The following is a 22,806-nucleotide window of genomic DNA, read 5'->3' as shown; positions in this document are numbered from 1 at the left end:
TTGTTATGGAGCTATATGTGGCAGGAGATAACTAATTGCTAGTGATACAACTGTGTTCATTTGTCTGAGCTTTGCTAGCTCCAAGCTCTCCCACTTTTGGTCAAAGCTAATTATCTTGTAAGGAGGATCTTTAACCACTTAAGCCCACAGGGTTGAGATTTTTTTTACATCTGAGCAACTTTCCCCTCCCATTCATTTGCCAATAACTTTATCACTACTCATCACAATGAATTGATCTATATCTTGTTTTTTCTGCCACCAATTAGGCTTTCTGTGGGGGGTACATTTTGCTAAGAGCCACTTTACTGTAAATGCATTTTAACAGGAAGAAGAAAAAAAAACGGAAAAAAATCATTATTTCTCAGTTTTCAGACATTATAGTTTTAAAATAATACATGCCTCCATAATTAAAACTGACGTATTGAATTTGCCCATATGTCCCGGGTATTACACCGTTAAAATTATGTCCCTATCACAATATTTTATTTGGAAATAAAGGTGCATTTTTTCAATTTGCGTCCATCACTATTTAGAAGCCCATAATTTAATAAATCATATTGATATACTCCTTTGACATGAATATTTAAAAAGTTTAGACCCTTAGGTAACTATTTATGTTTTTTTTTTATTATTATTATTGTAATTTTTTTTTTTTTATTAAAACTTGTATGTGGGGATTTTTTGGTGTGGGAGGTAAACAGGGGATTGTAAATGTTTTAAAATGTATTTATTGAGTGTTAAGTATTTTTTGGTGTAGTTTGCTATTTGGCCACAAGATGGCCACAGTCAAAAAGTCCTGGGAGCGATCGATCTCACTCCCAGGAAGAAGAAAGAAGACGGGGAACTTTTTGATCTCAGAAAAGCCGCAGCGTCTGAAGAGACGCTGTCGGCTTTTCTCCGGGGGGGGGGGGGGGGGGGGGGGGGGGGGCCCGATCAGCGAAAGGGATTTGCTTAAGTGGTTAAGGTACATACACACGCCGGATTTTCGCAAACGACCAGTCGTTTGTACGTCAAATCGGGCGTGTGTACAGTCTATCGTTCAGCTGATAAGACTGGACTTGAGCGATCCGATTTGACGTGCAAATGACCAGTCTTTCAAAATCCGACGTGTCTACGAGCCTTCAGTTTGCATCACCTGCAAAACTGTTGATTTTGCTCAAACTGTTCTAGTGAGCTGTCTGACTCATACCCGTTGAATGAGTCTGAAATATAACACAAGAGAAGGTGTAAAACAAACACTAAAATGTCACCCAATTCCAAAATGAAAAACTCAACAGTGTTCTTGTCCTCCTTCTAGGGGTGTACACAAATATTGAGTACTCCTAACATATATACAGTATATATGTGAATGGGCAAATTATGTTATATACAATAGGGGGCAATCAACAAACCGCATCTTTCATAAAGGGGTCATAAAGGGGTACATGTTGTAGAAATGCTGAACAAGCAGCACTGCCTTAAAACATCTACATAGTTCTTTCATATATTGGCCCATATGCAATTAACTTTTTCTCCAGAGTTATCTCTTAGGAGATCATTTTTATCTTCTCTTTACATTATCTTTTCAGCATTTTACAACTGAAAAAGTTCCTAAAAGTTTGTGAAAAGGTACTATCAAAAGTATTTGGTGGTGGCTTAAAAGTCATGTGAAAATACCACCTTGGAGAAAAGTCAGAAAAAAAGTGAATTGCATATGGGCCCTTGAATGGTGGAAATGTCCTGCGGCAGGACAGCCCGGGGCAGGGCGATAGCACTGCACCAATTCCCTGTGCATATTACCCTGCTGCAGAATGTGTGACTTGGTAATAGGCCTTAATCTTCCACTTGAAGAGCTATCAAAAGGTAATCACGGGAAAAAAATCATCCTTTCTATCACAAGAGATTGCAAATGCAATTAACAAACCAGCCCAACTGTTCCGCACAGTGGAAAAACTCTGCAACCCAGCATGTCAAAAACTTAATATCGAGTCTTCAAAGGACCTCTGTGACCAATTTGCCCATTTCTTCACAGACAAAGTCTCCACTATAAGGTCCGCCATCCAACTTACAGCATCTGAGCCTAATATAGCGCCGAAGACCATTAGCAGAGACAACGTAACACCTTGGTCAAACTTCAAAGAAATTGATGAAGAAGTCACATCAAGCATCCTCCTTCACGTCCGCCTAAATACCTGTGACCTGGATCCTGGCCCAACACAGTTCATGTTGAACTGCCCCGACCTGTTCGTACCGGTATTCCTCAAAATTGTTAACTGTTCCTTACAATCAGGGATATTTCCTGCTTTACTGAAGGAAGCAATCATCAGGCCTCTCCTCAAAAAACCCTCCCTGGACCCAGATGCAATGACCAGCTACAGACCTGTCTCTAACCTCCCCTTTCTGGGCAAGCTAATTGAAAAAGCTGTATACCTCCAGCTAGAAGCCAGAATCCTACAAAATAACAGTTATGACCCATTCCAGTCTGGCTTCAGGAAACACCACAGCACTGAAACTGCCCTCATCCAAATATGCAACCACCTGCTCATGGCAAGAGACAGAGGAGAGTGCTCGATCCTCATACTGCTAGACCTTTCTGCAGCCTTTGACACAGTTGACCATGACATCTTGATAAACAGGCTACAGGAATACTGTGGCATTGATGGCATAGTACTTCAGTGGTTCCAATCCTTCTTGAGTGGCAGAACCCACAAAGTGTCTATGGGGCCCTTCCTGTCCACCCCTGTAACACTTAAGTATGGGGTGCCCCAGGGCTCAATCCTCTCTCCCCTGCTTTTCACGATTTACATGCTACCGTTGGGAAAACTAATCCAAAAACATGGCCTGACATACCACTGCTATGCAGACGACACCCAACTATATCTTTCCTTTAAGCCTGGTGTGACAGACCCAACTCTAACTATAAACGCCTGCTTACGTGAACTACAGCAATGGATGAATGACAACTGGCTGAAACTAAATGCAGACAAAACTGAAGTCCTTCTGATTGGAGGGCAGAGCATGATAACAAAACAACTTAACTTGCAGTCTTCACCACTGGGAATAGGAGGCACGGATTTACGCAGCTCTGATCATGTGCGTAGCCTGGGAGTTCTAATTGATGGGGATTTAAACTTCAGAACTCAAATCTCTGCTGTGGTGAAATCATCCTATTTTCACATGAAGAACATTGCAAAAATCAAGCACCTCATACCCCCAGAAGATCTGCCAACCTTAGTCCATGCCTTCATCACATCACGACTGGACTACTGCAATGCTCTCTACACTGGCCTTCCAAAAAAGTTCTTGTACCGCCTACAGCTGATACAGAATACTGCTGCCAGACTGCTAACCAACCAACCCCGTCACTGCCATATAACGCCAGTCCTGCATTCCCTTCAATGGCTACCTATAGAATGGAGGGTCCTATTCAAGATCGGCCTACTGACATTTAAATCCCTGAATAATCTAGGCCCTGGATACATGAAAGATATGTTACAGCTGCATAGCAATCCCCGCATTCTCAGATCCACAGGTTCTAATAATCTAGTCATACCCAGAGTCCACTTGGAAACTTTTGGTCCCAGAGCCTTCTGTCATGCTGCCCCTACGTTTTGGAACTCCTTACCTCAACAGATCAGGACAGCCCCATCCCTGGACGTGTTTAAATCCAGACTGAAAACCCACCTGTTCAGTCTGGCATTTGCAGAAATATAACTTTTGTTGTGTGAATACTTCATCCTACTAATTACTGAATCTGAGAGAGCCTAAGCGCTTTGAGTCCTATGGGAGAAAAGCGCTATAGAAATGTTATTGTATTGTATTGTAGTGCCGCCCCCTGCTCAGTGATGCACTTCCTGCTGGACAGGAAGTACATAACTGGATTACCATCACTCTGCACTTGTGCGCCATGCTGCTAATGTGATTGGGCATTTACTCTTACTGTGTTGCCATGTGTCGTTATAGACTTGCATTGCTGCATAATCCATGTGGTAGGCACAGATCATGCAGCAATCCACTGCAGAGTTTGTGGCCTTCTGTCGATTACTTCCATCGCATCACGTCGCCCCACACTGCGTAAATCTCCATAGACTTACATTGCCCTTGCGACGAGCTGCGGCGGACGAGAGTAGCGTGATGCAATGCGACACAGGAAGTGTGAAAGAGACCTAAAGGTAGTGGTGTTTTCTAATTTTTTTACTTTAAATATCAAATGCAAACTATCCATTTGGAAATATTCGCCGGTAATTAGGGTCATGCCTTGCCAATGTTTGCAGTCTCAAGGAACAATAAAGTTCAATTATCCCAAGTTAAGTGTCTCCTTCTCTGACTGTCAGGGCTGGCAACCCCTGAGTCAACTCACATACTTTGTCTACTCATAATAAATCACACTTTATAGTCACTGATGCTAGTTTTCTTTTCTAATAATATCCAAGTTAACATCAACATGTTTTATGAGTTTCTGAATGGGCGCACACAAACACAATAAACAAAGGTACACGTAGTCCCAGAGTGGTAATTCTGACCAGCAGACTGTGAAACCAGAGCTTTATGGCTGTCCCTTGAAGAAAAAACAAAAATCTGATAGACTAAAATACAAAATACCACAAAAGGTATATGAAATGTAGAAATGTATGGCTGGTGATGTTCTGGCACTTGCGCTGACTCTGAGTGTTCATCTGCGATGTTTGGCACGTTACCCTTGTAGTGTGGGGTGTCAGCACGGGCCTGGAGACAGGGAACTTACTGTGCCTCTATCCTTCTGCATCACTTAAAAATTGGTTTTAATAAAGAGAAATTAATCGTCCAGAGTTGAGGCTGTCACAGAACAGTCTGTCTCATGACATTTTAAACAGAAAAACAGAAAAGTGTCTCAAGCCACTGAAGTAGTTGTACAGTTCATCAACTATATGTCATAACACACAATAACCATTTAATTAGGTCTGAAGTGAGACTTTTCAAGGTTTTTTTTTTCTGACTCATGCAACAGTCACTTCTCATTCCATTTATTATGAGTGCTGAAACTGACACAGATGGTTCATGCTACTTTGTTTCATAAGGTTAACTGCATCCAAACAGAACATTGACTGTTCAGAGTCCTTCATTGGGTGCTTTTTCATGGTCTGTGGGAGTCTGGATCTTAGAGGCTGTACCCTCACACAGTCTAATCTTTAAAGACCAAATAGAAGGCATGGACTAAACCCAAGCTTTTAGAGACCAGGCCTTAAACATATCAAATCAAAGATAGCTTTATTGGCATAACCAAGCTTCAATACAGGCATTACCAAAGCAGGGGGAATGGGGGACCTGGGATGGGGTGGGGTGGGGGTGCAGTGAGTTAGCAGTTCATGGAAATTGTTTTGGGGTAAGTTTACAGTTCATTTATGCTCCTCTCAGTCTGTGGCATGCTGTGACATAGTGTGTGTAGCGATAGTCACTGTGGATTTTTCTCCTAGTAGAATGCAGTGTTTTCTCCCATCCGCTAATGTGTGAAAGTCTGGAAATAGTTCCATCAGTTTCTTAAATCACTTTATTGTCAGTCAGGACTGCTTAAGAAACAAAGGAACCAATGCCTTTGAGCCAGGAGTCTACCCATAAGAAAGAAGTACAAAGTTGGAGAAACAACTGGAGGCACAGCACACTGGAGTAATAACACTAGTTCTAATACACAAGGGGACTTAACCAAATTTTATTTTGACAATTTACTGAGTACCAAATGGCTAACCATTAAGAACCATGAATCAAGCAGAGCAGGAGGAGTGAAAAAAACAAAATGAATATAGAAAGACTGTGTGTGTTGTCTTAATTCAGATTTCATATAGAGGACCTATCATTGGTGTTTGTGGATTATTCCTTTCTCCCCTTCTTTGGATTTTTTTTGGGGGGAAGACGATATAGACTCTTCATTCATGACATTGATCAGGTTTCAAGCAGTATTGTCTTGCCTCCCTCAAACCTTAAGTCAGGGGAAAAAAAATGAGTTTAACTCACCTGGGGCTTCCCTCAGCCTCTGCAGCTGATCAGTACCCTCGCAGCCCCGCTCCGATGCTCCTGGACCCGCTGGCGGCTAATTCCGGTTTCGCTGTCACCGGCCGACAGGCTGGGAACGCGAGTGATTCTTCGCGTTCCCAGCCACAATAGCACCCCCTATGCTGCTATTGCGGCAAGGAAGCCAGGAGCATCGGAGTAATCAGCTGCAGGGGGCTGAGGGAAGCCCCAGGTGAGTTAAACTCATTTTTTTCCCTGACTTAAGGTTCACTTTAAGCAGTGAAAAGCAAAGTCTCCTAGACATAAACCACTCAGAGGCCCATATGCAATTCACTTTTTCTCCATAGTTATCTCCTAGGTGATATTTTTAAACTTGTCAATAAAATGCCTTTTAAGCCACCAGAAAGCAAGAAAATACTCAAAATAATTTTGATAGTACTTATTCCCCTACTTTATGGTACTTTTTTAGTTGAAAAGTGCTGGAAAGTTATTTAAAATTGAAAATGAAAAATTATCTCCTAGGAGAAAACTCGGGTGAAAAAGAGAATTGCATATGGCCCAGAGTGTTGTCTCCAGAGCTGCATATTGTTGCTAGTACTGTCATTCATATATTGTATTAGTCTAAATCCAGGACACCTGGGCCCATATGCAATTCACTTTTTCACCTGAATCTTCTCCTAGGTTATATCTCACAACTTGATAATAAAATGCCTTTTACACCACCAGCATGAAAACAAATACTCAAAATTAATTTTGACCGTACTTTTTTACCCACATTTTGGTACTTTTTCCATAAAGTTCTAAAAAGTTAATTTCAATTGAAGATGAAAAATTATCTCCTAGGAGAAAACTCCAGAGAAAAAGTGAATTGCATATGGCCCATAGAGCCTTATTCAATTTACTCTCCTAGGAGATAACATTTCATCTTCTGTTTAAAATAACTTTTCAGCACTCTACAATTGTAAAAGTACCAACAAGTAGGTGAAGCAGTACTCTCAAAATTATTCAATTTCCAAGCTAGCTGGTGGCTTAAAAGGCATTATATTGAAAATGTGTGAAAATGTCACCTAGGAGAAAACTTAGGAGAAAAAATGAATTGAATAAAGGCCCTAGTTAGAGAACTGACTAGAAAAGCATCCTAACCTTTGATGTTGATATTTTCCAGGCCAAAACATGTTAACTGCTAAACGACTGCTCAACGCCGATTGGCTTGAGCAGTGCGGCAGCCCCAAGACCACTCCATGCCAAGTGGGGTGAAGTCCTGGGGCGGGGCTTTGCAGGAGCGCACGCATCTCCGCATGAATGATGGAGCTCTGCTCCGCCATCAGTCTCACAGCAGCGATCTCCACTAGGAGACTGTTAGACAGCGAAACCGCCGTCTATTTACTATGTACAGCGCTGCGATCTACAGCAGCACTGTACTGGGGACAGCCGTGTGACACGGCTGTCCCCCTAGGAGGCACTAAATCGATCCGCTGTCGTCGGCTGAAGCCTATGACAGCCAATCGCGCTGATTGGCTAGCGGAGGGAGGGAGGTATAAAATTAAAAAAAACAAAAAACATTTATTAATAAAAAAAATATTTATAAAAAAAAAACATTGGGGGAGCAATTACAGCCCACCAACAAACAGCTCTGTTGGTGGGCAGAAAAGGATGGGGGGGGGGGGGGGTAATCACTTGTGTGCTGAGTTGTACGGCCCTGCAGCAAGGCATTAAAGCTGCAGTGGCCCTATTAGTAAAAAATGGCCTGGTCACTAGGGGGGTTTAACACCGCGGCCCTCAAGAGGTTAAGCAGATATTAGTGAAAAATGATTTTCTTATTCAACAATGAATCCTGTTAACATTGATGGAGTTCTCATGTAAAAAATTATTTTTACATGAGCCCTTACAGATTGCCCAGTGCCCACTGCTCAATAATGCACAAATAATTGCATTACTTATTTGCCAAATTACACCATAGGAGCTGAAAAAACGTACATGTTTTTCGAGTACTTTGTTAGCCTGGTAAGAAGATTGTTCCTCTCTGTGCAGTTTGTCCAAACCCCTCCCACTGTATCTAGATTCTCCTACTGCGTTTAACCCCCTCCTTCCCCCTCCCCCCCCCCCGTGTTTATCTCACTAATCCTACTGTTGATGCTTATGGTGGAGGTTTTAGTAGTCGGAGGAATAGATATAATGTAACATGCATGAAGCTGCTTAAATGACAACTGAAGTGAGTATAATTTGGAGGCTGCTATATTTATTTCCTTTCAAATACCAGTTGCCTAGCTGACCTGCCGATCTATTTGGCTGCAGTAGTGTTTGAAAAACACCAGAAACAAGCATGCAGCTAAACTTGTCAGAACTGACAATAATGTCAGAAACACCTGATCTGCTGCATGCTTGTTCAGGGTCTGTGGCTAAAAGTATTAGAGGCAGAGGATCAGCAGGACAGCCAGGCAACTGGTATTGCTTATAAGGAAATAAATATGGCACTGTCCATTTCCCTCTCACTTCAGTTGTCCTTTAAAAACAGGAGAAAGTCCCTCAATGAGTACAGAACCAGCTACCCCAAGGGCACCCAATCCTGGACAGACAGGCCACAGTAATGTAAACAATACGCAAGTGATGCCTTGTTGACTGCTTCATCAATGAAACAGGATTGCTGGTATCTGCCACACATTAGACAAGCAATGCTGTATCCACTAAGTAGTACATGGTGAATTTTATGTATCTTCTGATATGAAAATGCCTTGTTGAATTGCTTAGGCTGGATAAGGTAAAACCAACAATCAATGTTCAGGGAGCAATTTTTTTAGCGTATTAAAAAGAAAATGTACCTAAAGCTCCTTTAAAAGAGAAAAACAAAGGTCAAAATACAAAAGTGAAAATGTGTGGCGTGGACGATCTGGATCCAGCAAAGTGAGATCACTGGAAAAGATCGCCAAATGCAGGCAGAGCAGGTTTTTCATTATTCGCTCATCCCTTTCAATGCATAAACAGCTATGGTTCCAGCGAAAGCTCCAACGCCTCATCGGCAGAGAGTCTTCCCGCTGGGCCCCACAGAGCAGTTTAGCGAGAACAACGTGAACGGATTCAAGACCATAACTCAATTTACAGGTCCTCTTTATTTCGAATGCAGTGAACAGATGAAGCTAGCAATGTTAACATTACGGCACAGACTGTAAAAATATCTTTTGAGCAAACACATGTAATAGATTAGGTCATTCCTTGCTGCATGCTCGGTTTATATGAGCGCTCAGTCTTCACCTGGCAACCGGCCGCAAGACAGTCAAGAGACAGACTGACAGGTTGAAGGTTGTAAATAAATAAACTTATTTTTCTCTTTCTCCTCCACTTCATTGCGAGCCGGGTGTTTACAAGTGACCCTCACAGATGTGACCTATGCCACGGCGAAGGTATCACGGCACACATTGCAATATATTATTACAGCATTGCAAAAACTTTCCATGACATTCATAAATAGCAGTTGAAAGTGTTATTAAAATGTGGTGTTTTAGTGTCTAGGAGCAGAACATAAACCTTGCAGTGCTGGAGGGAAGCTTCTAAGACTCACTATTTAAAAGGTTTAGGTTATATGCTTGGATGGCCTATAAACACAAGTGTATGAGTTATAGTTTCAGATGTTCCCATGAGCCTTTATACAAATGGCTTGCAACTCAGGTTTTACAGATGTGTATATAAATGTATATATAACGCACTCTGTGCCTAATCCTCTATAGAGCCATGAAGTATATTCAGCACAGATAAACTTTGTTAGGACTATATTACTCATAGCGGGCCTTTCTCGCTAGATAGATGCTGGGTTTTTGTCATTTCATACAGTTTGTGTGTGTGGACTGCTCAGTGTCTTCTGGAGTTTTTCTTCAAAGTGTATTGGAGCGTGAACTGATCTTCAGCTAAGCCATAATAATATATGAAGACACTTATTTAAACAGATTCTAAGCTCACTATTATAAAAATTAACCGGTGCTTCCAGTAGACAGCAGGCGCTGTAAGCTACTGGCTGTCACATGGTTGCCAATGCTGCTGAGTCAAACTGTTACTGTAGGTCCTGACTAGACAAGGTCAATGGGATGCTATTAAAGTGATACAAGGAAAAATAAGTCACATACTCAACTATGGAGAGGGAAGGCTGTGGATCCTATGCAGCAGGGGTGTCAAATACAAAGTGGGCCGAAATTGTACATTGGGACCTAGTCGTGGGCCATGCTTAATGTGAATGTCTACTGGCCACCTTACTCCCTTATGAAGTTCCCTGGTGTCTCTAATGCCCCACCACAAACCACAGTTCCCTTCTGTCTAGAGGTTCTCCCTCCCCTATACATCTCCCTGGTGTCTAGAGGCCCCCACCTTCCCCATACAGTTCCCTAGTGTTTAGTACTTTACCCCACCTCCCCCATATGGCTTCCCTGGTGTTCTAGGGCTTCACCTCCAATATAGCGTCCATGGTGGTCTAGAGTGGGCCAAACATAATGCAAAGTGGGGGACTCTCTTGAGGGCCAAATTTAATGGCTCTGAGGGCTAGATTTGGCCCGGAGGCTGGAGTTTGACATGTATGCTATAGTGCCTTCCCTGTCCTCACTTGGTCTTTTCTTTCCAACACTGTTACCCCGTTTCACGTATTTGACCAACTGGTCTGATATGCCATCGGGGATCCTCTGAAACACTTGCATCCCTGAGTAATCCCGAAGACGGGTGGCACCATACTGTGCATGGACAGGGGCGCACTTGTGCATGCGCAGTACTGAGCCACCCGTCTTCGTAAGAACTCAGGGAGGGCTCCCAAGGGCAGCAGATTTGAATTGGGAAAAGCACTGGAACCAGGACACCATGAGAGGACCAGGAATGCTCTATAGGGTCCAGAGCCTTCCCTCTACATAGGCAAGTATGTGACTATTTCTTTGTCACTGCAGTTTTGCTTTAATTCTGGCTTGCATGCAAATACATGCTGCTTGGAAATGGACCAATTAAGCATACTTCCTGTCTATATTAAGTGCTATATTAATTGGTCCCACTCCAAACTGCATACACTTTGCATACTAGCCAGAAATATTAGCATCTCATTGACCATCTCTAGTCTAGATTCCCATTTGCCATTTCGAAACCCTTAAAGGGGAACTATGGCGAAAAGTGTAACATTTAAAATATGTGTAAACATATACAAATAAGAAGTATATTTTTTTCCAGAGTAAAATGAGCCAGACATTACTTTTCTCCTATGTTGCTGTCACTTACAGTAGGTAGTAGAAATCTGACAGAAGTGACAGATGTTGGACTAGTCCATCACTTCATGGGGGATTCTCGGGGATTTATTTATTTTCAAAGGCACTTAGTGAATGGCAGTTGCTCTGTTCAACTGCCAAAAAACTGTGTAGCAAGCAGGGAAGCTGGCCAGCATCATTGTTTAAATCCTTTTGAGGGAATATATTTATAAAGAATAAAGGCATTGCTGAGAATCCCCTATGAAGAGATGGACTAGTCCAAAACCTGTCACTTCTGTCAGATTTCTACTACCTACTGTAAGTGAAAGCAACATAAGAGAAAAGTAATTCATGGCTCATTTTACTCTGGAAAAAACGTAATTCTTATTTGTTTATTTTAAATTTAATTTTTTTTGCCATAGTGCCCCTTTAAAGGACCACTATCATTAAGCGCTTTGAGTCCCCAGGGAGAAAAGCGCTATATAAATATTATTGTTATTGTTGTTAACCACTTCACCACTGAGGGGTTTTACCCCCTGAGCACCAGAGCAATTTTCACCTTTCAGCGCTCCTTCCATTCGTCTATAACTTTATCATTACTTATCGCAATGAAATGAACTATATCTTGTTTTTTCCGCCACCAATTAGGCTTTCTTTAGGTGGGACATTATGCCAAGAATTATTTTTTTCTAAATGTGTTTTAATGGGAAAATAGGAAAAATGTGGGGAAAAAAATAATTATTTTTCAGTTTTCGGCCATTATAGTTTTTAAATAATGCATGCTACTGTAATTAAAACCCATGAAATGTATTTGCCCTTTTGTCCCGGTTCTAAAACCATTTAAATTATGTCCCTATCACAATGTTTGGCGCCAATATTTTATTTGGAAATAAAGGTGCATTTTTTTCATTTTTGCGTCCATCCCTAATTACAAGCCCATAGTTTATAAAGTAACAGTGTTATACCCTCTTGACATAAATATTTAAAAAGTTCAGTCCCTAAGGTAACTATTTATGTATTTTTTTTAATTGTAAATGTTTTAATTTTTTTTTAATTACAAAAAAAAAAAAATGGGGAGTGTGGGAGGTAATGAGTTAATTTTATGTGTAAAAGTCATTTATTTGTATGTGAAAAATGTGTAGGGTGTAGTTTACTATTTTGCCACAAGATGGCCACAGTAATTTTTTGTTTTAATGCGACCGCCAAGCTTCCTTCCGGAAGCTTGGAGGAATTATAAGGAGGCTGGACACGTGAGTTTTTTCTCACAATGATCGCGCTGCCCATAGGAGAGCAGCGGATCATTGCGGGGCTTAGATCAACGAACGGGAATGGATTTTCCCGTTCATTGATCTCTGGGCGAGCGGGCGGCGGCGTGTTTACTGGCGGCGGGCGGCGTGTTTACGAGCGGGAGCGCGGACAGCGTCGGGAACGCGGAAAGTACGTATTTCTCCGTCCCTGGTTGTTAAAGGATGGAAAAAGGGGCGGAGAAATACGTACGCGCGGGGGTAAAGTGGTTAAAACATGTAAAATGTATACTCCATACATGGAAAATGTACATTTCATCCACAATAAAATGAACTATAATTTACCATTTCAACTGTTGCTGTCACTTATAGTAGATTTTCTTAGTGGACAGATCTGACACATTTTGGACTAATCCATCTCCTCATTGGGATTCTCAGTATTTCTTTTCTTGTTTATAAAATCACTTCCTGGAAAGGATCTATACAAATATGCTGGCCAGGTTCCCTACTTGTTTGCAGACTGTTTTGGCAGTTGGTTTAACAACTGCTGTTTATTAAATGCTTTTGTAAATAAAGAAATACCAGAGAATCCTCCATGAGGAAATGGATTAGAACAAAACCATATTGTTTGGAATTTCACTTGCTACTATAAGTGACAGCAACATAAGAAAAAAACTAATTTATAATGCATTTTACTCTGGAAGAAATCAAACTTTTTTTTATCTATGTACCTTTGTAAATGATCGCAGGCATCAAAGAGGTGCTGCTGTGATCATTTATTTACTTCTGACAGGAACCCATGCATGCATTACTTCCTATTTAGCATACTATAGGTATGCAATAAAAAGTAATGCGTGTGGATCTCTTGTGGCCAAATAGTAAAATTACACCTACACACAATTATTTTTTTTAAACGACCCAGAAATACTGTACATTTAAAATTAACACTTTACCTCCCACACTATCCCATAATCATCCACATTTTTTTTTTTTTGCAATAAAAAAAAAAAATACAGATTAAAAAAATACATAAAAAGTTACCCTAGGGAATTAAGAGTTTTTTTTAATATGTATGTGCTTGTAAATAGTGACGGACACAAAACTGCACCATAATTTAGTTGTGATAAGTAGTAATAAAGTTATAGGCGAATTAATGGAAGTAGCACTGACAGGTGAAAAATGCTCTGGTTTTTAAGGGGAAAAACCCTTGGAGGTGAAGTGGTTAAGGTTTAAGAATTAGTAATGCGTAATGCAGTGGCAGAGCCTGCTGCATGCTACCAAATATGAGACCGAGAAAATCCCATTTTAACCCATTAAAAAAAAAACAACATTGATAATTCTTAAAGGGACTCTGAGCAGTGCAGAAACTATGGAAAGATGCATACCATTTTGAAGCTCTCGTTCTCCTCTTTCCAACAATATATAAACCGCCACCCTACACCTTTTAGTTTTCGCTATTTCGGCCACCGCAATTTCGATCGCGAAAATAGCAAAAACTAAAAGGCGTAGGGCGGCGGTTTATGTGTCGTTGGAAAGAGGAGAAAGAGAGCTTCAAAATGGTATGCATCTTTCCATAATGGTATGCATCTTTCCATAATGGTATGCATCTTTCCATAGTTGCTTGTATTAAACAGGACGACTTTTCCCCAAAGTCGGCAGCTGAATGGAGCTGGCGACTTTGGGGAAAAGTCGTCCTGTGTAATACAAGTAACTATGGAAAGATGCATACCATTATGGAAAGATGCATACCATTTTGAAACTCTCTTTCTCCTCTTTCCAACGACATATAAACCGCCGCCTTACGCCTTTTAGTTTTCATTTTCGCGATCGAAATCCCATTTTCCGCAATTTCGATCGTGAAAATAGCAAAAACGAAAAGGCGTAGGGCGGCGGTTTATATAAAGAGAGCTTCAAAATGGTATGCATCTTTCCATAGTTTCTGTACTGCTCGGAGTCCCTATAAAAATGAAGCAGACAAGGATGGACGACAATAACACGTCATCTGAAATTATCACGAGTCTCTGCTTTGAGTGACATTAGTATAATGTCTTCATTTAGCTAAAGTGTGGGCATCATCAGGGCTCTCTATAGTACAGTCCTGAGACATACAGTATAACCCAGTCGTGACTAAGCTAAGGCTCTACAGCATCATTATATGTGAGTTTATCAATAAACAAGTGATTAAAACTGGCGTTCATATAGACATGTGTTTAGGCACACAATGGTTTTACTTTTTGTTCATCTTTTCAAAAAAGTCTTTGTTGAATTAAGCCAGCCTGTCAGCAGAAATTAGACAAAACTCATCATTTGGGACAGTTCTAAAAACACTATTCAGCAGCTTAGTATTCAAAATACTCAAATGTTTTGGGGTTTTTTGTGCGAAAAGAGCTAACCATTGTGCCTTGCATTTTTGATCACATGACCAGAAGCTGCTGTAAGAGGGAGACAGATTTCAGGTTCTGTGGGTGTGGCTTCTCCCAGGGTCTATATTACATCATCTCCACTGTTTAGACTGGAAGTGGGCCAGCACAGTGTGAATCTGTCTGAGTAGAGTGCAGTCTATATAACATTCAGTGATGCAGGAAGTGGTCTGTGTCTGGATTCCTCACCGCGTATTTTACAAGTGATTTATTTGGCATCATCTAATAAAGCTGCTTCTACACAGACATAAACAAACTTTGACAGTTGTGGGCCTTCGTTCACAGATCTAAAAAAAAAAATTTGTGCTTGAATCGGGTCTTCAAATGCTTTCAAAAATGTCCAATGTTATGATTTGAGAGGACAATTCACTAATTTGACCAGTACCTAAGTTGGCTCTAGACTACAAAGGACATATGATCCTCGTAGGTATTAGATTGAGAGTCCATCTGATATGGATATTAACAGATACTGTGTCCTGCAGAAGACGCCAGCTCTAAAAAAATACCAAATGATAAATAATAATACAATAATAATAAAATCAAAAGAAAAGTTTCTGTCCACCATTATGGATAAAGTATAATAAAGCTACTAAACTGACTTAGGGTTAGGAATTGCTGAATGAGAAGTGAATTCCAAGCTGTTTTAGGATCCCTTTAAAAAATATATGAGTGCATCTGATGCAAAACAACAAGGCTTTGTTGCAAATCTCTGTTACTAAATCATCTCTTGGAAATCTCAATGGCAGTCTAGTAGCTTCTTCACAGCAACATATGAAGAACCCACATAAAGTGTATAAATGCTTGTACTGTAAGTGATTGCTGATAGCTTATGACAGAACTAAGCACAGAAAATTATGCTTTCTTTTGGGCTCACTTATTCCCACTGAGCAGTTGCCCTGCAATGTACACTGATATTCAGCCGCATATACATTGTCCCTGGTTTATTTTGACACTGAGAACCCTGTATGCTATTGGTGCAATTTCCCCCTATTGTAATTACTATCCCCCTAAAACCTAGCACAACCTTGCTACAAAATACATACTGTATGGCTTTCTCAGTATTAAGCTTAACATCCCTAAATACTGCCTTCACCTCCAAAAATGAGCATAACTCCCTAGTGCCAAATACTACTCTCCCAACTCGAGCATAGCCACCACTGGCACAAAACACTGCCCCCACCCATAACACACACACACAAACCGAGCATAGCCACCACTGGCACAAAACACTGTACACACACACACACACCGAGCATAGCCACCACTGGCACAAAACACTGCACACACACACACACACCAAGCATAGCCACCACTGGCACAAAACTCTGCCCCCACCCATAACACGCACACGCACACACACACACACAAACCGAGCATAGCCACCACTGGCACAAAACACTACACACACACACACACACACTGAGCATAGCCACCACTGGCACAAAACACTGTACACACACACACACACACACACACACACACACACACACACACACACACACACACACACACACACACTGAGCATAGCCACCCCTGGTACAAAACACTGTACACACACACACACACACACACACACACACCGAGCATAGCCACCACTGGCACAAAACACTGTACAGACACACAGACACACACACTGAGCATAGCCACCACTGGCACAAAACACTACACACACACACACACACACACACACACACACACTGAGCATAGCCACCACTGGCACAAAACACTGTACAGACACACACACACAGACACACACACTGAGCATAGCCACCACTGGCACAAAACACTGCACACACTGTAAACACACACACACACTTAAAAAATTACTATATCCCCTGCCAAATCAACCGTAACCCAACTAGACCTTGAAGAGATAGTATAATGAAAATAATGCAATGAATAAATTTGAGTTTATTCAATATTCATTTTTAAATTATTTACTCTGTGTTTTTTCATTGTAAAATTTTTCCTCAACATGCTGAGATTTATCACAGGTGACGACACTTTTAATCCAGTCAGGCAATCTCTGCAGAATGTTTGTTTACTGAGAGTTCTATGCAAAGAGGGAGATAGTTCTTGCCTGGCAATTAGAAATTTCCCACAATGCATTAAGGTTCACAGACAGGAAACTGTCAGGGCCATGGCCCTGACATCACAGTGTGGGAGGGGTTTCACCGCAATATCGGTCATATAGATGTCCCTGAAGATCTATTGGAGAAAAAGTAAAGCTGTCTCCTAGGAAAGGGGGTATCAGATACTGATTGGGATGAAGTTTAATCCTGGGTCAAAGTTCCTATGTAATACAATCCCCTCCTAACCCCTCTTCCTACACCAAAAAAAAAAAAAGTCCATTATAACTTACTCTCTCCTCAGTGCAAAATACTACTCCCCTCCCGAACCTAAAATAACTTCTCTAGTGCCTTAGACAATCCCACACCTCAAAACAATATGTAAGCAGCCAATGAGCTCTGCTCTGATAAGATCCTACACAGCGAAGGTCCAGCTAACATGACACAGCCAAATATGCAATTTTGGTACAGGCCACTGGGAGTCATGTGTGGCTTTGCTTTCAGCTTCTTATCGTGTAACTGACTTTTCAGCAGTGCTGGGAGTTCCTTTCATTTGTAAAAAAGGGAAAAACAAACCACCGCTGCGACAAGACTAGCCAGTTTATGATATCTGACATATTGCTGTTCACAGTTCATAGCATTTGAAAAAGATCGTGTCCTATGTGGCTGAGTTCCACCAGGTTTAACAGAACTGTGGAATTGTAATGTACTTTGCTGGAGTCCCACTCATCTCAATAACCAGAGATATGCCTGCTGAAAAACTCAGAAACCACTGGATTAGCTCTTACCAGCAAGTGCAGTTTATCATTCACACATAATCAATATCATGACAAATTTATTCAATTACATTTCTGTCTAGAAAAGGAAGCCAAGTATAACAGTGGGCACTGCACCGTACCTGGCTGCCTCATGCTCGACCCGTTCAGCTTGGCATCTTTGATAACGAGGTGCTTAATCCACAAGGTTGGCGCTGTGATGTCTACAAAACAAAAATATATACACTGCTAGTTTGCTTTCTAAAAAAACGAATATTATTATCAAGTATTTCTGAACCGAATAGCTAACAATTTTTGACTGATTTCGTTTTTTTAGGAAATAAAGAAAATTATATTATTCTAATATCTCCTCATGACCAATAAGTGTTATACAGACGTAGAACAAACACCCGTTATCCTACCCACATACCACACAGTGACCATGCATTAATGATAGCGTTTCCAGTGATATTTGCGCACTACAGGTTATAGTAGTATCATATCTCACTATTCAAAAAATTATAATTTTCTTATTGACTATTAGCTCAACGATGACACCCCCTCCCTTCCTCCTTTCCCTCCAGAGAAACTTACCCTCCATACTCACCTACAGGGTCCCAACTTTGGAGGTCACATGCTCCACCCAGCAAAAAGACAGCCATGATCCTCATGGCCACTTTGGGTATGACTGAACAGTCCTGATACATGCATTTCTTAAACCTCTTTGCCACTCCAATAATACCACACTGCCCTGCCACATTATGCACTGTCACCACCCCAGCTATTATAATGAAAGGAGGAGAATACCTTAGTTACTATAGGAGCCACATCCCCTACCATAGATAGTGAAGGCAGGGGCGATTGGTGCATGCAAAAGGGAGGAAGGATTAGAGAAAAGAGAGAGAAAAGACATATTTTGTCATAAGATTATGTTAAGTAAACTTACAGTTGGATGGGTAAATGCAAGGTGACCCATCTTTTTCCCCCACCCAGGGTTAGTCCTGACAACTATTTCAGTGTCACTAATCTGATGTGTCTAGTACAGGCATGGGCAAACTTGGCCCTCCAGCTGTTAAGGAACTACAAATCTTCCAATGTATTTGCCTTTATGAGTCATGACTGTGGCTGTCAGACTCCTGCAATGCATTGTGGGACTTGTAGTTCCTCAACAGCTGGAGGGCCAAGTTTGCCCATGCCTGGTCTAGTACCTAATGATGGAATAACAAGATACTGCAGAGCCTCATAACCCGGAAACAATTGTACGGAGCTACAAGGACTCCTGCTCTGTGCGTCTATTTGCTCCCGAAAGCACTGTGAGTTTAGGACTAGTCTGTACACCAGAGTACCGTTGCCATGGATGAAAAGAAGTGCAGTTTGAACTTAAAGGACAACTGAAGTGAGAGGCATATGGAGGCTGCCATATTTATTCCCTGTTAAGCAATACCAGTTGCCTGACTATTCTGCTGATCCTCTGCCTTTAATATTTTTAGCCATAGACCCTGAACAAGCATGCAACAGAACAGGTGTTTCTGACATTATTGTCAGATCTGCCAAGATTAGCTGCATGCTTGTTTCTGGTGTCAATCGATCACTACTGCAGCCAAATAGATCAGCAGGGCTGCCAGGAAACTGGTATGGTTTAGACGGAAATAATTATAGCAGCCTCCCTATTCTTTTCATTTCAGTTGTCCTGTAACATCAGTTATGAAAACTCTTAGCTGGCTTTGAAATTTAATGGAAAGATATTTTTTTTCATTATGTACATTTGGAAAAATACTTGAAATGTTAAAATGTAAGTGGAGTTTCCCTTTAAGCCTTGAAATATCTCCAGCCAACACAAAAGGCATGAAAACTAAAGTGGCACCAAGTAAGAGCAGGTGGGCGCATACGATATATTGCAGCGTGCCATAGATGCGGTTGCCTTCAATGCCTTGTATGTGACAGCACATGGCCTGAACTGGATGGAGGTGATTTCCTGAGTCATAGAACTCCATGTGCTGGGAAAAGGAAATTGCTGACCTGCAGGTCATTATCACTTTTGCAAACCATCAAGTGGTGAGAAGAAATACAAGAAACAGGTGTTCATCACAACTTTAAATGGAGAGATTAGAGACAGTTCAGCAGTCCCTTAATCTGGATTGTGAAGTTATTGTCTGTCAAATAAATCACAGTCATTGAAGTGTCAGGAGCAGATTTTAACATAATATATTGCTGACTCAAAAATACACAGAAATACTTCTAAGGTCAAACCATGTGTACTATGGCTTGTGCACCACAAACAACTAGTCTCCTGCTAGAGTACGTACTGTGACGCCGCCACATCAGTTGGGCACCCAGGTGGTGCAGCGAATAGTAAAATACTGGTAATTTAAATTACCAATATTTTATGATGCATTTAATTATAACATCCTCCACCATCTAATGCCCAACCCTAGCTCCCACTTGCAGGTGCCAAACCCTAAACCCCCCCCCCCCCCACCTAATGCCCTACCCTAACCTCCCCTTGCAGGTGTCCAACCCTAACTGCTCTCCCACCTAATGCCTAACCCTAACCTCCCCTTGTAAGTGCCCCCCCCCCCCCCCGTTTAATGCCTTACCCTAACCTCCCCTTGTAGCTGCCCAACCCTAACCGCTCCCCCACCTAATCCCTAACCCTAACCTCCCCTTGTAGGTGCCCCCACCTAATGCCTTACCCTTACCCCCCCTTGTAGGTGCCCCCACCTAATGCCTTACCCTTACCCCCCCTTGTAGGTGCCCCCACCTAATGCCTTACCCTAACCTCCCTTTGTAGTGCCCAACCCTAACCCCCCCTCCCCCCACTTAATGCCTAACCCTAATCTCCCCTTGTAGGTGCCCAACCCTAACCCACCCCCCACCTAATGCCTAAAGCTAATCTCCCCTTGTAGTGCCCTACCCTCTCCCACTTAATGCCTAACCCTAACCACCCCTTGTAGGTGCCCAACCCTAACTCCCCCCCACCTAATGACTAACACTAACCTCCCATTGTATATGCCCAACCATAAACCCCCCTAATGTCTAACCTTAAACTCCCCCACCATGGGTGTCTAGCAGTAACCTATAATCAGGTGCCCAAATGACCAATAGTTGTAGCCAATCGTCTACAATCACTTACAACCACTTCACTCTAAGTAGCAGCCGATTGGCTACTAGCTGTGTCAGGTACCCCAAACAGCACAGAACTGAGGAGGTCAATATTCTTAACTTTGGCCTGAAGTAAAGATCTGTATAAATAATTGTATCTACCTATGAAAAAGTGGTTAATGCGTTTGAGGAGAATGAAAAAAAAAAATAACCATTTATAATATTCAGTGCATTGCTTTTCTGCTGTTCATTTAAAGTGGTAGCATGGTGTTACATTGTATGGCTTATCTAAATTATTGCCTTGCTTACTTCACAATTATTATGTAAAGGAGGACTTGTAAATGAACAAAGTATGATTGGGCAGCATGTTGGCATAGGGGATAGTACCTCCATCCTGCAGCATTTGAGTTCCAGGCCGAAACTTGCCCATGACACTAACTGCATGTAGTTTATATGTTCTACCTTGTTTTTCTGTGAGTTTTCTCAGGGCACTCTGCTAGTATGTTATACAATACAATCATATTTGTAAAGTGCTTTTCTCCCATAGGACTCAAAGCGCACAGATATGTCTAAGATCAATACAGGGTTGCAGGCTGGACTGTACTACAGCGGAAATAGTCAGGTGTTCATAAGTGCCAAACTAAGCAGGTGGCTTTTCATTTTGGACTTAAATGCTCCCAAGGATGGAGATGTCCTGATTGGGTGTGCCAGGGAGTTCCAAAGTGTAGGGGCAGCATGATAGAAGGCTCTGTCTCCAAAGGTTTTGAGGTGTTACCAAGTTATTAGATCCTTTTGATCTAAGATTGTGGTGGTGTGATGCAGTTGCAACAAGTCCTTCAGGCATCCAGGGCCCAGATTGTGCAAGGATTTAAATGTCAATAAGCCAATCTTAAACAGAATTCTCCATTTTATTGTTAGCCAGTGGAGTGAACGAAGGGTTGGTGTTAAGTGGCAATGGTGGCGTTGGCTAGTTAATAGCCTTACAGTGGCATTCTGTACTAACTGCAGGCGGTGCAGGTCTTTGCTTGGAAGGCCTGTATAGAGAACCTTGCCTTTAGGGATATTCGGCTATGGCTGTGGTAGGGATTCAAATGTGAGCTTCATTGACAAACAGTGAATGGAATGGTTTGATGTGCTCTGTGTAGTGAACTGGAAAATGCCAGGGCTATAGAAAATAATCATAATGTGCTCTCTTTTCTTTTGCTCATAAACTCTTGGTGGCATGTTAGTATGTTAGAGAAGTGGTGAGACCATATTTTCCCCATAACTATGTCTGCTCCACAAAGTGTCCCATTTCCTTGTCTTAGAAGTTTGGGAGGTATGCTAAGAGCCAGCTGAAACAGTGATGTATCAAGATGATATGGAAAGGCCAATGGTCTAAACAGCCGGCAGTTACAAGTGTGAAGACAAGGCGGTAACAATAATAGTGATCCAGTTAATAGATCAGGACAAGCATCTGAAGCTCAGAAACACAGTATGATACCATAAGAGACCCTTTTGCTCAGGTACCTGCCAGATCCATTGACCTTCCTTCAACTCTACTGCTTTTCTGTGATGTCAGTTGCTTACAGGGAAATCCATGCATGCAGTTCTTCTTTTTAACCACCAGATGGTGTGCATGCCTAAAAATATAACTTTTCACTGGGGATGCGGAACCAGAGAAGAGCTGGAGGCATTACAGCTTGAGGAACAAATAACCTTGATAAATGATAAAAATAAGGGCCTGTACACACTGCTGAGCTGCGCTTTGGAAATTGCATGCATTTTTTAATCGCAAGATCTTATGAAAAATCATGAAAATAGTGAAGACCTGTACACACCAGTGCGATGCGTTTTTTCTATTTTAATGAAGGCTTTGCGATTTTAAAATCGCAAGCGAATTTAAAAACGCAGCGCAAGCGCAGCAGTGTGTACAGGCCCTATGGTGGTAAACACAAGAGCCAATCGGCAGGTTTACCTGCTGGAAAAGGGGGAGGGGGGAGTAAGAGAACAATGTGATAAGTCAGAGATTTGGATGTCTTAAAGCAGACCTGAACTGAGAGGGATAT

General features: G+C 41.7%; 2 protein-coding genes across 17 annotated transcripts in view; one reads left to right on the top strand and one right to left on the bottom strand.

The window, feature by feature from the left end:
- SMOC1 (SPARC related modular calcium binding 1) overlaps positions 1-22,806 on the bottom strand; it is a 418,437-nt gene that overhangs the window by 56,436 nt on the left and 339,195 nt on the right. For all 12 annotated transcript variants that reach the window (XM_068254051.1, XM_068254050.1, XM_068254055.1 and 9 more), the window contains one exon: positions 17,800-17,880. In XM_068254051.1, the coding sequence (XP_068110152.1) occupies positions 17,800-17,880 (81 nt within the window). The remainder of the gene's footprint in view (positions 1-17,799; positions 17,881-22,806) is intronic.
- Positions 1-22,806, top strand: part of LOC137532982 (son of sevenless homolog 2-like) — a 199,955-nt gene that overhangs the window by 104,772 nt on the left and 72,377 nt on the right. The gene's annotated exons all lie outside the window — the stretch shown is intronic.

The sequence above is a fragment of the Hyperolius riggenbachi genome, chromosome 9, assembly GCF_040937935.1.
Source record: "Hyperolius riggenbachi isolate aHypRig1 chromosome 9, aHypRig1.pri, whole genome shotgun sequence".
Lineage (NCBI taxonomy): Eukaryota > Metazoa > Chordata > Amphibia > Anura > Hyperoliidae > Hyperolius > Hyperolius riggenbachi.
The sequence above is the reverse complement of the archived record's forward strand: the minus strand, read 5'-3'. Positions and strand labels throughout refer to the sequence as shown.